Below are 15510 nucleotides of genomic sequence, written 5' to 3' on the forward strand. Positions count from 1 at the left end.
TGGCGTGGTGATACGTGGTAAGGAGTGGTGGGGGGTTTTACATTACGTATTATCAGTTTCTTGTATTGTGGTCCATGCAAGAAGAGAGAGAAGGAAAAGAGGTAAAACCCCTCCCAGGAAGGAAGAAACGAGAGTCCAGGTTTGTGCTACTCAAGTTTATTTCCAGGTTCCTTTCAGAGCCCCTGCTCGCCTCCAGCCTGCAGGCCAGGGCGGACGTGGCGTGCTGTGTGTGCTGAGAGAGACAATCATGTGAGTGACACGCGTGGGCTGAACCTCCCCCCTCCCCCGTCCACTTCCTTTCACCCTTCTCGCTCCTCCTCCTCCCACACCTGCTCATCACCACCCCCAGACTCTTCTTTGGTCCCACGAGGAGTGGGCGGATTCAAGGCTTCCACTTTGGGATCCCCCAAACAGAAAAGGCCACCACAGATCTGGAATGAGGGGAGGACTGGAGACTTAGCAGCTAAATGCAAGGGGCTGCCCGGGAGATAAAAACTCGTTTGCACAGGTGACTCACTTTCTCCTCCCAGAGAAGGTTCCAGAGCCACCTTTAGCCGGGTCCAAGGGGGCAATCGCGCTTGGTCCCCCAGCTGGTGGGGCCCCCACCGTGGTCACACTGTACAGGCCTATGGCAAGCCCTGCAGCATGGGCTGGTGGCAGGAAGAGGGAACTGGGTCAGGATCCTGAGCTCCACCCCTGGCTTTCTCCTGCAGACCACCCATGGGCCTGGCTGCAAGGCAATCACAGGGCTGATGGTTGTCAGTGAGCGAGGAGCCTTTGAAAAGGCCACGTCTTACTACCACACTAAAGACAGCCCTGGCTCTAGGCCAGTCGGCCTCCTCCTAACCTCCACGAGGAACAGCCCCTTCCTCCAGTGAGGCCCAGTACTCAGCAGCTTCACGCTTGCATCTGGACAGCTGCAGTCCTTTGATTTCTGTGATGGCGTTGGGGATGGATTTCATTTCATCGCTTCGTTTGCAAGAGCAGTGTACCCAGTGAGTCAGCAGTATCACACGTCCCTTCATCTCCTCCTCCACAGCAAGTCCCGAGGGCACACGTTCCCCTTGCAACCCCGGGGAGCAGGGAGAGATGGGTTATGAAGCAGAACTGCTCAGAAGAGAAGGAGCAGAATGCAGCGGGGGAGGAGACGCAGGGAAGGTGCATTGGCAGCGCGTGAGTCGCAGCGGAGACGTACAATGCCATCCCTCTGCTGCTGTGTGCTTGGCAGGAAACATTATAAGGCAAAACTACAGAAATCAGTGGCCGCTCGGACTCGCCCCACAGTCTCTGGCATTCTTTCGCAACCTGGATATTAATAAGAGAGAGCATCTTGCTGGCAATTCTGAAAGGCACTGAACAGGCATCAGGTCTGCATGCAAAGGTGGGAAATCTCAGAGGATTCTGCTGAGCCGTGCTTCCTCCTTGCCACTTGTCCGTCCGTCTGCTCCATATTTAGAGCACCTCATGGTGCTGCTGTGAGGCCTCAGAGACAACCTAGAGAGAAGAGGAGAGGTAGAGAGTACAGAAAGAGACACCGGTACAAGTACAAATTGTAAACCATTAGAGACAGCAACTCCACCTTCCCTTCCAGACAGCAGGAGGATCTGTGACACGGCTGGAGGCAGCCACCAGACCGGGCTCTCTCCTAACACTGAGGATGTACAAGTTACATGGATTACTTTCACATGGAAGGAGGATCTGTGACACGGCTGGAGGCAGCCACCAGACCGGGCTCTCTCCTAACACTGAGGATGTACAAGTTACATGGATTACTTTCACATGGAAGGAGGATCTGTGACACAGCTGGAGGCAGCCAGCAGACCGGGCTCTCTCCTAACACTGAGGATGCACAAGTTACATGGATTACTTTCACATGGAAGGAGGATCTGTGACATGGCTGGAGGCAGCCAGCAGACCGGGCTCTCTCCTAACACTGAGGATGCACAGGTTACATGGATTACTTTCACATGGAAGGAGGATCTGTGACACGGCTGGAGGCAGCCACCAGACCGGGCTCTCTCCTAACACTGAGGATGTACAAGTTACATGGATTACTTTCACATGGAAGGAGGATCTGTGACACGGCTGGAGGCAGCCACCAGACCGGGCTCTCTCCTAACACTGAGGATGTACAAGTTACATGGATTACTTTCACATGGAAGGAGGATCTGTGACACGGCTGGAGGCAGTCAGCAGACCGGGCTCTCTCCTAACACTGAGGATGCACAAGTTACATGGATTACTTTCACATGGAAGGAGGATCTGTGACACGGCTGGAGGCAGCCAGCAGACCGGGCTCTCTCCTAACACTGAGGATGCACAGGTTACATGGATTACTTTCACATGGAAGGAGGATCTGTGACACGGCTGGAGGCAGCCACCAGACCGGGCTCTCTCCTAACACTGAGGATGCACAGGTTACATGGATTACTTTCACATGGAAGGAGGATCTGTGACACGGCAGGAGGCAGCCAGCAGACCGGGCTCTCTCCTAACACTGAGGATGCACAGGTTACATGGATTACTTTCACATGGAAGGAGGATCTGTGACACGGCTGGAGGCAGCCACCAGACCGGGCTCTCTCCTAACACTGAGGATGTACAAGTTACATGGATTACTTTCACATGGAAGGAGGATCTGTGACACGGCTGGAGGCAGCCACCAGACCGGGCTCTCTCCTAACACTGAGGATGCACAGGTTACATGGATTACTTTCACATGGAAGGAGGATCTGTGACATGGCTGGAGGCAGCCAGCAGACCGGGCTCTCTCCTAACACTGAGGATGCACAGGTTACATGGATTACTTTCACATGGAAGGAGGATCTGTGACACGGCTGGAGGCAGCCAGCAGACCGGGCTCTCTCCTAACACTGAGGATGTACAGGTTACATGGATTACTTTCACATGGAAGGAGGATCTGTGACACGGCTGGAGGCAGCCACCAGACCGGGCTCTCTCCTAACACTGAGGATGAACAAGCTACATGGATTACTTTCACATGGAAGGAGGATCTGTGACACGGCTGGAGGCAGCCAGCAGACCGGGCTCTCTCCTAACACTGAGGATGTACAAGTTACATGGATTACTTTCACATGGAAGGAGGATCTGTGACACGGCTGGAGGCAGCCATCAGACCGGGCTCTCTCCTAACACTGAGGATGCACAAGTTACATGGATTACTTTCACATTGAAGGAGGATCTGTGACACGGCAGGAGGCAGCCAGCAGACCGGGCTCTCTCCTAACACTGAGGATGTACAAGTTACATGGATTACTTTCACATGGAAGGAGGATCTGTGACACGGCAGGAGGCAGCCAGCAGACCGGGCTCTCTCCTAACACTGAGGATGCACAGGTTACATGGATTACTTTCACATGGAAGGAGGATCTGTGACACGGCTGGAGGCAGCCAGCAGACCGGGCTCTCTCCTAACACTGAGGATGTACAGGTTACATGGATTACATTCACATGGAAGGAGGATCTGTGACACGGCTGGAGGCAGCCACCAGACCGGGCTCTCTCCTAACACTGAGGATGTACAGGTTACATGGATTACTTTCACATGGAAGGAGGATCTGTGACACGGCTGGAGGCAGCCACCAGACCGGGCTCTCTCCTAACACTGAGGATGTACAAGTTACATGGATTACTTTCACATGGAAGGAGGATCTGTGACACGGCTGGAGGCAGCCACCAGACCGGGCTCTCTCCTAACACTGAGGATGCACAGGTTACATGGATTACTTTCACATGGAAGGAGGATCTGTGACACGGCTGGAGGCAGCCACCAGACCGGGCTCTCTCCTAACACTGAGGATGTACAAGTTACATGGATTACTTTCACATGGAAGGAGGATCTGTGACACGGCTGGAGGCAGCCACCAGACCGGGCTCTCTCCTAACACTGAGGATGTACAAGTTACATGGATTACTTTCACATGGAAGGAGGATCTGTGACACGGCTGGAGGCAGCCACCAGACCGGGCTCTCTCCTAACACTGAGGATGTACAAGTTACATGGATTACTTTCACATGGAAGGAGGATCTGTGACACGGCTGGAGGCAGCCAGCAGACCGGGCTCTCTCCTAACACTGAGGATGCACAGGTTACATGGATTACTTTCACATGGAAGGAGGATCTGTGACACGGCTGGAGGCAGCCACCAGACCGGGCTCTCTCCTAACACTGAGGATGTACAAGTTACATGGATTACTTTCACATGGAAGGAGGATCTGTGACACGGCTGGAGGCAGCCACCAGACCGGGCTCTCTCCTAACACTGAGGATGTACAAGTTACATGGATTACTTTCACATGGAAGGAGGATCTGTGACACGGCTGGAGGCAGCCACCAGACCGGGCTCTCTCCTAACACTGAGGATGTACAAGTTACATGGATTACTTTCACATGGAAGGAGGATCTGTGACACGGCTGGAGGCAGCCACCAGACCGGGCTCTCTCCTAACACTGAGGATGTACAAGTTACATGGATTACTTTCACATGGAAGGAGGATCTGTGACACGGCAGGAGGCAGCCAGCAGACCGGGCTCTCTCCTAACACTGAGGATGTACAAGTTACATGGATTACTTTCACATGGAAGGAGGGTCTGTGACACGGCTGGAGGTCTTCCTGGATCTTTGGAAGGAGAAAGTGCCCATGATTGGGGATGATGGCCTGACACCCCTCTATACCTCCTATGTACTCAGGCGTGTAGGCTAGCAGGCCTCCATCAAGGAGTTACATAGCAACGTGAGAATAATCGTAGAGCGAGGGACTGCAGACTACAATGGACAGGAAAAGCAAGCCTGTTACTGGCCAGATGTGCTGCTGTTCCAGGCGAGCAGCTAAGGAGGGCTATACTTAGCGGTGCAATGAGCGAGGGACTACCCGGGAGTGACCTGGGTGACTCCGGCTGGGATATTCAGAGGATGTAGCCAGGTGCCTTCAGAGGGTCATTTCTGGTGTGCGTGGTTGCTTTTCCCTCCCCATCCAGAACAGAGTTTTCCCCAATCACAGCTCTGGCGCACCCCTCCTGCCCCTTCCTGTCTGTTCCCTGGAGAGGTGCCAAGGCACAGTAAAAGCTATGGGTCAGGAGCCGATGCTGAGGGGAATAATCATTCATTATCTGTTATTAAGAGGCAACAATGATTTGTTAGCCAGAAACTCCATGTTTTTAGTGGTAGGAAACCTCCCAAGAGTGCTGGCAGCCTGAGTGTGTATTACACATGAGCTGTGTGGTTGTGTTTGTTTCACAGCTCTGTGAATAAACTCCCAAGTGTGAGGCAGTGATAAGAGGCCAGAGCCTAAGGGCGTCAGATAACAGAACCCAGTCTGCCAGAAAGCAGGAAGTGAGGACCCAGAACCTTATCTCTGGCAGGCCAGGATCGTTTCCAACTAGCAGGGGTGCCCGGTCCTCGTATCCTTCAGCAAGAGTCAGTCCCGCCAGGTGTCTGAGCCAAGTCTCAGGCTGACACGAGGGAGGCGCGTTGCAGGGGAGGACTCGGGAGTCGCTCCGTGAGGAAGGGTAAGGCCCTGGCGCCTCCCCGGGGCGGGGGTGTGACCCTTACCTCCCCATCCCGGGTCTCGATGGTCTTGATCATCACCGTTTTCTTGGTGTGCATCTCGGCGGCGCGCTGCTCCGGACTAGTCTCTGTGCGGGAGGACAGAAGAGCAAAGTGAGCCAATGCAGCTGGCAGAGAGAGCCGGAGGCCTTCCACTCACAGAGGCTTCAGGAGGGGGAGAGTCAGAGATCCCAGAGCATCCCTTCAATGTGCGTGGAACAGAGAGGAACGCGCCACGTCCAGGGCAGTGCTGCCGGCGTATGAGAAGCTGCCCTGGGGGTGGCTCGTGTTACAGCGCGGCAGGTACTGAAATGGTCCACCCAGAGACCAAGGGATCTGCGCCAGAATTCCCCCACCTAGACTGGGCCAGACAGAGCCTCATCTTCTCTCCCTGCCCCCTCCCCCAGGCTGCTGCCCCGCCTTCTCCTAAGAAGCTGGCGTGAGAGGAGCTGGGGGGGGAGCACCAAGCCCTTTACAGCAGGAGCTCGCGCCTTCACTTTCAGGCTTCACTTTACTTTTCCTGGGAATTTCAATTTTATAAGAAAAGAAATCCGTGGAAAATGACTTCCCTATGGATTTTTCTTCTGTTTCTTAGCACAAAGCCATTTTTCCACTGATATTTCTTTGTAAGCCTTTGCTGGGAGTGGTTTAAAGGGCACACGAGCTTATTTATTCTACAGGGCTGCTCCCGCTAGCTCGTCTCCCATGCAGTGCTCTCTGTCTCGCTTATGGCCTGGGTATTGGGGGGGGGGGGGGGTCCTTTCCTTGGGTGCTGTTATTCTAACAATGGCCGATCCAACTCACAAGTACCTGGCAAGTACCCAAACATTAAACAGATCCCCTGCTGCTAATGCTGGCACCAAGCAGTGGCTATTCCCTATTGATTAACAGCAGTTTATTGACTTCTCCTCCAGGAAATTATCCAAACCTATTTTAAACCCAGCTACATCAAATGCCTTAACCACATTCTCTGGCAATGAATTCGAGAGCTTAATTGTACTTTGAGTGAAAAAGAGTTTTCTCTGATTAGTTTTAACTGTGCCACATGCTAAACGGAAAATGTCATAATGCCTCTGTATCGCTCCATGGTGAGACCGCACCTTGAATACTGTGTACAATTCTGGTCGCCACATCTCAAAAAAAGATATAGTTGTGATGGAGAAGGTACAGAGAAGGGCGACCAAAATGATAAAGGAGATGGAACAGCTCCCCTATGAGGAAAGACTAAAGAGGTTAGGACTTTTCAGCTTGGAGAAGAAACGGCTGAGGGGGGATATGATAGAGGTCTTTAAGATCATGAAAGGTCTTGAATGAGTAAATGTGAATCGGGTATTTACTCTTTCAAATAATAGAAGGACTAGGGGGCATTCCATGAAGTTAGCAAGTAGCACATTTAAGACTAATTGGAGAAAATTCTATTTCACTCAACGCACAATAAAGCTCTGGAATTTGTTGCCAGAGGATGTGGTTAGAGCAGTAAGTGTAGCTGGGTTCAAAAAAGGGTTGGATAAGTTCTTGGAGGAGAAGTCCATTAATGGCTATTAATCAAGTTTACTTAGGGAATAGCCACTGCTATTAATTGCATCAGTAGCAGGGGATCTTCTTAGTGTTTGGGTACTTGCCAGGTTCTTATGGCCTGGATTGGCCTCTGTTGGAAACAGGATGCTGGGCTTGATGGACCCTTGGTCTGACCCAGCATGGCAATTTCTTATGTTCTTGTGTTCTTAGGGAGTAGATTAGGGCTCATAAGTCTTCAGCCCTTATCCTTTGTGTCAGGGGGAGCCTTCTCCAAAGGGTGAAAGGTTAAAGCAGCCGTCCCTTCTGAAAAAAAACAGGATACATCTTGGCCATCAAAAACCTGATGCTGTTGGGTGCTGTCATTGGTGCTTGCCTCACCTAAGGAGTAGAGTGAGGCTCACAGGCCTTCAGCCCCTTCATGAGAGTCCCAAAAGAGGATCCAAGAAAAATCTATCTCCCTGCAAATAATTAGGAGGAGACGCTCTGGGAGGGCGCGCAGAGTGAGCAATCTCCTGCAAGCTAAATGTGCCGGTGAGGCAGGGAGGTAAAACCTGTGTCCGCACTGCCCTGAGGCTGACGGACACTGGCCACACTGAATGGGAAAGCAGCTGCACTGGGAGGGCTGAAGAGGATGGGGTTTCTGAGCAGGGACCCAAGGGGGCGCCACAACTTCTTCTGACATTAAAATTCCCAAAAACAGCAAAATAAAAAGCGAAAATGAAGGTCCCTGAGCGTGAGTGAGCTCCAGGGAGATTAGGCAGCTACAAATCCTGAATGGAATTTTCCCATCTTCCGCCTGGGACCTTCACTCCAAAGAATTGCACATCTGGATAAGGAATCTAAAATGCCTGGCTCCGGCAAAGTCTAAGCAGCAAAGCTAAGTAACATCTGTGCAGCGCAGAACTCGTCGACTGAAGGCTGCTGTCAGCATGTGGTGCGCCTGTGAATAAGACGGAAGTGTCCTAGCAAGGTTTTTGTGTTTGGGGGGATTGCACTGCTGACCGTGAGAGTGACGGCACCCGAAGTTCAGGTTACAGCACTCCCAACCCCATCCCCACCAGCTATGAGAGCTGAGAAACCCGTGCCAGCCAAGCAGGGCACAAACCGTATCACTCCCACCCCGTCTCGCAGCCACTTACCTCGGAAGCTTAATGCAGAAAACGTCTGAATGGGAAGAGTGATCCTGCAACACAGGAGGGACAGAAAAAACCGCCATCAAACTAGGAATCCTTACAGAGCATCGTGTATTTACTGAGCTGATACGCAGAATCGTCCAGCACCCCATAAACAAGCTGGATGAGAACAGATATCTCAGGCTCAGCCAAGGAGGGACGGACGGCGTCCGCAGCTGCGTCAGAAAGCAGAACCTTTATCCAGTACCTGTCATCAGCTTAACCTGTACGGTACTGGACAGGAGGGACGGACGTGTCCAGCACTCTCTCAGGGATCAGGATGGTAGATGCTTTGCACATACACCAGGTCCATGTATGCTACTTTATACCCCAGGAAAGAGCCCTGGAAGACAGCACTAAGGATCTTCCTTCTCTCTTGCTGGGCTTTGAAAAGGAGACCCTTTGACATTGCCCTCTACAAGCTCAGACTTAGCAGTTCCTATAAGAAGACGTTCTTGCATGCAGTCCCCTAACATTACCAAGGACAGACTCCAGCTCTCCCCTCAGTCTCCTGTGCACACTACAATTGCTCAGTTTTCTTTAACCTCATGATATTTTGGGCTAACACTAAATGGGCCTCAGCATCTGCCCTGCCCTGAGGGAAGCAGGACTGAACATGACGTCTAGAATAAATCCGTGTCTGGGGCACCATCAGGGACCGGCTGTTGGGGTACAGGGCGGGCTCTGTTGGATGAAGGAAGGAACATGGGATCTCGTAGCCAGAGAAATCTTATTGATAATTTGGTGGTGGCTGGCAGGAGGTGACTAGTCAATGACCTCACCTGCTCTCTTCTCCCTCCAGCAGTTTACGGTAGGTGGCAATCTCCACGTCCAGGGCCATCTTGACATTGAGAAGGTCCTGGTACTCGCGGAGATGCCTGGCCATTTCATCCTTCAGGTTCCTGATCTCATCCTCCAGGCGAGCGATGGTGTCCTGGTAGCCATTGGCTTCTCCTGCAAAACGCTCCTCCAGCTCCCTCATCTGGCGCATCAGAGAGTCATTCTGCAAAAAGAAGAGGAAAGTGCATGAAGGGATTAAGCAGAGAAGTCACCCCCAGATCCCGCTCTTCCTGTCTCCACCTGTTTGGCCTCCTTATGATCATCAGATACAGTCACCCCCAGATCCTGCTCTTCCTTTATCCACCTGTTTGGCCTCCTTATGATCATCAGATACAATCACCCCCAGATCCTGCTCTTCCTTTATCCACCTGTTTGGCCTCCTTAAGATCATCAGATACAATCACCCCCAGATCCTGCTCTTCCTTTATCCACCTGTTTGGCCTCCTTATGATCATCAGATACAATCACCCCCAGATCCCTCTCTTCCTTTATCCACCTGTTTGGCCTCCTTATGATCATCAGATACAGTCACCCCCAGATCCTGCTCTTCCTTTATCCACCTGTTTGGCCTCCTTAAGATCATCAGATACAGTCACCCCCAGATCCTGCTCTTCCTTTATCTACCTGTTTGGCCTCCTTATGATCATCAGATACAGTCACCCCCAGATCCTGCTCTTCCTTTATCCACCTGTTTGGCCTCCTTAAGATCATCAGATACAGTCACCCCCAGATCCCGCTCTTCCTTTATCCACCTGTTTGGCCTCCTTAAGATCATCAGATACAATCACCCCCAGATCCCTCTCTTCCTTTATCCACCTGTTTGGCCTCCTTAAGATCATCAGATACAATCACCCCCAGATCCTGCTCTTCCTTTATCCACCTGTTTGGCCTCCTTAAGATCATCAGATACAATCACCCCCAGATCCCTCTCTTCCTTTATCCACCTGTTTGGCCTCCTTAAGATCATCAGATACAATCACCCCCAGATCCCTCTCTTCCTTTATCCACCTGTTTGGCCTCCTTAAGATCATCAGATACAGTCACCCCCAGATCCTGCTCTTCCTTTATCCACCTGTTTGGCCTCCTTAAGATCATCAGATACAGTCACCCCCAGATCCCGCTCTTCCTTTATCCACCTGTTTGGCCTCCTTATGATCATCAGATATAGTCACCCCCAGATCCCGCTCTTCCTGTCTCCACCTGTTTGGCCTCCTTATGATCATCAGATACAGTCACCCCCAGATCCTGCTCTTCCTTTATCCACCTGTTTGGCCTCCTTAAGATCATCAGATACAGTCACCCCCAGATCCCGCTCTTCTTTATCCACCTGTTTGGCCTCCTTAAGATCATCAGATACAGTCACCCCCAGATCCTGCTCTTCCTTTATCCACCTGTTTGGCCTCCTTAAGATCATCAGATACAGTCACCCCCAGATCCCGCTCTTCCTGTCTCCACCTGTTTGGCCTCCTTAAGATCATCAGATACAATCACCTCCAGATCCCGCTCTTCCTTTATCCACCTGTTTGGCCTCCTTAAGATCATCAGATATAGTCACCCCCAGATCCCGCTCTTCCTGTCTCCACCTGTTTGGCCTCCTTATGATCATCAGATACAGTCACCCCCAGATCCTGCTCTTCCTTTATCCACCTGTTTGGCCTCCTTAAGATCATCAGATACAATCACCCCCAGATCCCTCTCTTCCTTTATCCACCTGTTTGGCCTCCTTAAGATCATCAGATACAATCACCCCCCAGATCCTGCTCTTCCTTTATCCACCTGTTTGGCCTCCTTATGATCATCAGATACAATCACCCCCAGATCCCGCTCTTCCTGTCTCCACCTGTTTGGGCTCCTTATGATCATCAGATACAGTCACCCCCAGATCCTGCTCTTCCTTTATCCACCTGTTTGGCCTCCTTAAGATCATCAGATACAGTCACCCCCAGATCCCTCTCTTCCTTTATCCACCTGTTTGGCCTCCTTAAGATCATCAGATACAATCACCCCCAGATCCTGCTCTTCCTTTATCCACCTGTTTGGCCTCCTTATGATCATCAGATACAGTCACCCCCAGATCCCGCTCTTCCTGTCTCCACCTGTTTGGCCTCCTTAAGATCATCAGATACAGTCACCCCCAGATCCCGCTCTTCCTTTATCCACCTGTTTGGCCTCCTTATGATCATCAGATACAGTCACACGCAGATCCTGATCTTCCTTTGGGCTTAGAAGAATTTCACCTCCAATACTGCACCTTTCCCTTGGGGTTTTGCATCCTAAATGCATCACTCTGCATATTTTAGATTAAATCTTAGCTGCCAGACCTTAGACCATTCCTCGAGCTTTGCTAGATCCTTCCTCATGTTTTCCACTCCTTCCTGGCTGTCCATCCTGTTACAGATTTTGTATCATCAGCAAAAAGACAAACCTTTCCCAACAACCCTTCCACTATGTCGCTCACAAAAATGTTGAAAAGAACCGGTCCAAGGAGCGATCCCTGAGGCTCACTGCTAGTAACAGCCCCCTCCTCAGAGAAATCTCCATTTACCACTGCCCCTTGTCACCTCCCTCTCCTCAGCCAGTTTCTATCCCAGTCACAGTCACTCTAGGATCCATACCAAGGGCGCACAATTTATTTATAAGTCTTCTGTGCAGAACTGTGTCAGAGGCCTCGCTGACATCCAAGTTCTCTATGTCTAGCACTCTCCCTTGATCCAACTCTCTGGTCACCCAGTCCAAGAAATTGATCAGATTCATGTGAGAAGATTTACCTCTGGTAACACCTTGCTGCCTCGGATCTTGCAAGCCATTGGATTCCAGAAACTGCGCTCTCCTCTGTTTTATCAGCGAGTCCATTAGTTTCCCACCACAGAGGTCAGACTGACTGGCCTGTAGTTCCCAGCCTCCTCCCTACTCCCACTGTTATGAACAGGAGCCACATCTGCCCTTTTCCAGTCCTCTGGAACTACTCCAGACTCTAAAGAAGCACTGAAAAGGTCACCAGCGGGGCTGCCAGGACCTCTCTAAGTTCCCTTAGTACCCTCAGATGTGTCCCATCCAGCCCCATCGTCTTAGCTTCTTTAAATTTAGTTAGCTCTTCATGAACACATTGATCTGAAAATCAGTTGAGGTTTACCTCACTTCCAATTGTATTTGTGTTTGTTTTATGTGGTCCTGCTCCAGGCCCTTCCACAGGGAACACTAAACAGAAATATTTGTTAAGCAATTTTGCTTTTCTCTCATCAGCCTCTATATATTCCTCCCCTTCACCTTTGAGTCTCACAATGCCACTTTTGCACTTCCTGTGATTTTGTTCTTTGGAATAGTTTCCATGGTTTTTCCTGGCTCTGAAGTCAGACTCACTGGTCTGTAGTTTCTTGGATCACCCTGAAGTCCTTTTTAAAGATCGACCTTACAATGCCATCCTCCAGACATCAGGAATGGTGAATGATCCCAACATTAGGTTACAAATTAACAGTAACAAATCTGCAATTTCATTTTTTACTTCTTTCAAAACTCTGGAATGTATACCATCTGGTCTGGGTAATTTGCTACTCTTCAATTTGTCAATCTGCCTTATTAAATCTTCCAACTTCACAGTGATTTGTATCATTTCTTCTGAATCATCACCACTGAAAATAGTACCCAGCACAGGTATCTCGCCAACATCCTCTTCCATAAACACCGAAGCGAAGAATTCATTCAGTTATTCCATGATGGTCTCATCTTCCCTAAATGCCTTTTTAACCCCTCAAACATCTAATGGTCCAACCAATTCCCTCAAGGTTTTTATTATGAGCTTTTGCCTTTAAGGCCAACTTCTTTCCAAATTATTTTTTAGCCCACCTTATCATTGTTTTACATCTAACTTGCCAATGTTTATGATTTTTCCTATTTTCTTCAGTTGGATCCTTTTTCCAATTTTTAAAGAAGTTGTTTTGGCTAAAAAAGCCTCTTTCACCTCATCTTTTAACCATGTCAACAGTCATTTGATCTTCCTTCCACTTTTTTTAATGCGTGGAATACATCTGGGCTGGGCTTCTAATATGATATTTTTAAACAGTGATCACACACCTGATGTAAACTCCTAACCTTTGTAACTGAAACTTTACGTTTTTTTCTATTTTCCTCATTTTATCAAAGTTTCCCTTTTGAAAGTTTAATAGTAGAGTTATAGATTTACTTAATGTCCTCCCAGTCATTAAGTCAAATTTGATTGGACTATGATTGATATTGCCAAGCGGCCCCCACCACCGTTACCTCTCTCACCAAATTCTGTGTTCCACGAAGAATTAGGTCTAAAATAAATCTCTCTCTTATGGTTTCCTGGACCAACGTCTCCATGAAGCAGTCATTTATTTAATCTAGAACCTTTACCTCCCTAGCATGTCCTGATGTTACATTTACCCAGTCAATGTTGGGGTAATTGAAATCTCCCATTATTACTGCACTGCCAAATTTATTAGCTTCCCTAATCTCTTTTAGCATTTCATCTTCCATCTTATTTTGGATAGGTAGACGTAGTATACCCCCATTGCTATACTCTTCTCCATTACACATGGAATTCCCACCCATAAGGATTATATTGTGCACTTAGTCTCCTGCACCATCCACCCCCCAATCAGATTGATCCTACCTGTCAATACAATATAATTTGAACCCTGGTATAGAATGGTCCTTTTAGTTATCCTTCCTCCACCCTGTCTCTTAGATGCCAATTATGTCTACCTCTTAAATATCTAAAACATGTATACCCTAGAGGAATGTGGGATAGGGGACCTATTATAGAGACATATTGAAATATCTCCATGGTTTCCATGCACAGGAGGTGGGTCTCTTTCAAAGGAAAGGAGGCCCTAGACCGAGAGGATCAGGAGGTGAGGGTGAAAGGGGGTAGACTCAGGAGTAATCTATGGAAATATTTCTTTGCAGAGAGGGTAGTGGATGTAAAGGTGGTGGAAAAAAGGACAGTATCTGAATTCAAGAAAGCATGGGATAATTCCAGGGGATCACTGTGAGAGTGGTAGGGATTGTAAAGATGAATTAGATGATGTGGATGGGCAGATTAGAAAGGCCATGCAGTCATGTTCTATGTGGTTCACCGGGGAACATTTCCTTGTTTAAGGATGACTTCACTTACTGTGCCTTTCAGGGCATCGATCTCACAAGTGTAGGACTGGATCTGGTGTCGGTACTCCATAAGCTCCTGCTTGGACTGGCGAAGGGCATCTGTGTTTTTGTTTGCAGCTTGTGTCAGGTCTGATACCTGAGGAGAAGGTGAATGGAGAGTGTTGGTCAGTTGTAACAACAGTACAGATACCAGGAGACATAACTGAGCCTAACACAGATGTGAGGAGGGCTCTTACCTTGGATTTATACCAATCCTCTGCCTCTGATATGTTCTTAGCAGCAATAGTCTCATACTGAGCACGGATGTCTCGCAGAGCAGCTGTCAGATCTGGTTTGGATACATCCATTTCCACCTGAATCTGCTGCTCCTGGAGCTGAGACTGCAGATCTCTGATTTCCTGAGGGAACAATGATTTGATCATATTATTGTATTTTAGAATCAAACTATTCCCTCCTCACCCAAACATTCTCTAATTAAGCAAGCTTAAATAGGATTAAAATTAATATCTTTGAAAGAGATAATAAAGAGCAACCAGAGGCACAGAGTTTTAACCCTGGTTGGTAGAGAACCTGGGATACTAACACGGGGCCTGGGATCTATACCCAGGGGATAGGCTCCCTGGGACAGTAACAAGGAGCCTGGGTTCTGTTCACGGATGAGAGACTCCCTGGGACAGTAACAGGGAGCCTGGCTTCTATTCACGGATGAGAGACTCCCTGGGCCAGTAACAGGGAGCCTGGGTTCTGTTCACGGATGAGAGACTCCCTGGGACAGTAACAGGGAGCCTGGCTTCTATTCACGGATGAGAGACTCCCTGGGACAGTAACAGGGAGCCTGGCTTCTATTCACGGATGAGAGACTCCCTGAGACAGTAACAGGGAACCTGGGTTCTATTCATGGATGAGAGACTCCCTGGGACAGTAACAGGGAGCCTGGCTTCTATTCACGGATGAGAGACTCCCTGGGACAGTAACAGGGAGCCTGACTTCTATTCACGGATGAGAGACACCCTGGGATACTAACAGGGAGCCTGGGTTCTATGCCCAGTGGAGAAACTCCCTGGGACAGTAACAGGGAGCCTGGCTTCTATTCACGGATGAGAGACTCCCTGGGACAGTAACAGGGAGCCTGGCTTCTATTCACGGATGAGAGACTCCCTGGGACAGTAACAGGGAGCCTGGCTTTTATTCACGGATGAGAGACTCCCTAGGACAGTAACAGGGAGCCTGGGTTCTATTCACGGATGAGAGACTCCCTGGGCCAGTAACAGGGAGCCTGGGTTCTA

General features: G+C 49.6%; 1 protein-coding gene across 1 annotated transcript in view; it reads right to left on the reverse strand.

Moving 5' to 3' along the window:
• Positions 1-134: 134 nt before the first annotated feature.
• DES (desmin) overlaps positions 135-15510 on the reverse strand; it is a 44578-nt gene continuing 29202 nt past the window's right edge. The window contains exons 4-9 of the mRNA XM_029586492.1: positions 14461-14622; positions 14235-14360; positions 9040-9260; positions 8225-8268; positions 5574-5656; positions 135-1494 (exon numbers count right to left, since the gene is read on the reverse strand). Coding sequence (XP_029442352.1) covers positions 1453-1494; positions 5574-5656; positions 8225-8268; positions 9040-9260; positions 14235-14360; positions 14461-14622 — 678 coding nt within the window. The 3' untranslated portion in view covers positions 135-1452. The remainder of the gene's footprint in view (positions 1495-5573; positions 5657-8224; positions 8269-9039; positions 9261-14234; positions 14361-14460; positions 14623-15510) is intronic.

This window comes from Rhinatrema bivittatum, unplaced genomic scaffold (genome assembly GCF_901001135.1).
Source record: "Rhinatrema bivittatum unplaced genomic scaffold, aRhiBiv1.1, whole genome shotgun sequence".
Lineage (NCBI taxonomy): Eukaryota > Metazoa > Chordata > Amphibia > Gymnophiona > Rhinatrematidae > Rhinatrema > Rhinatrema bivittatum.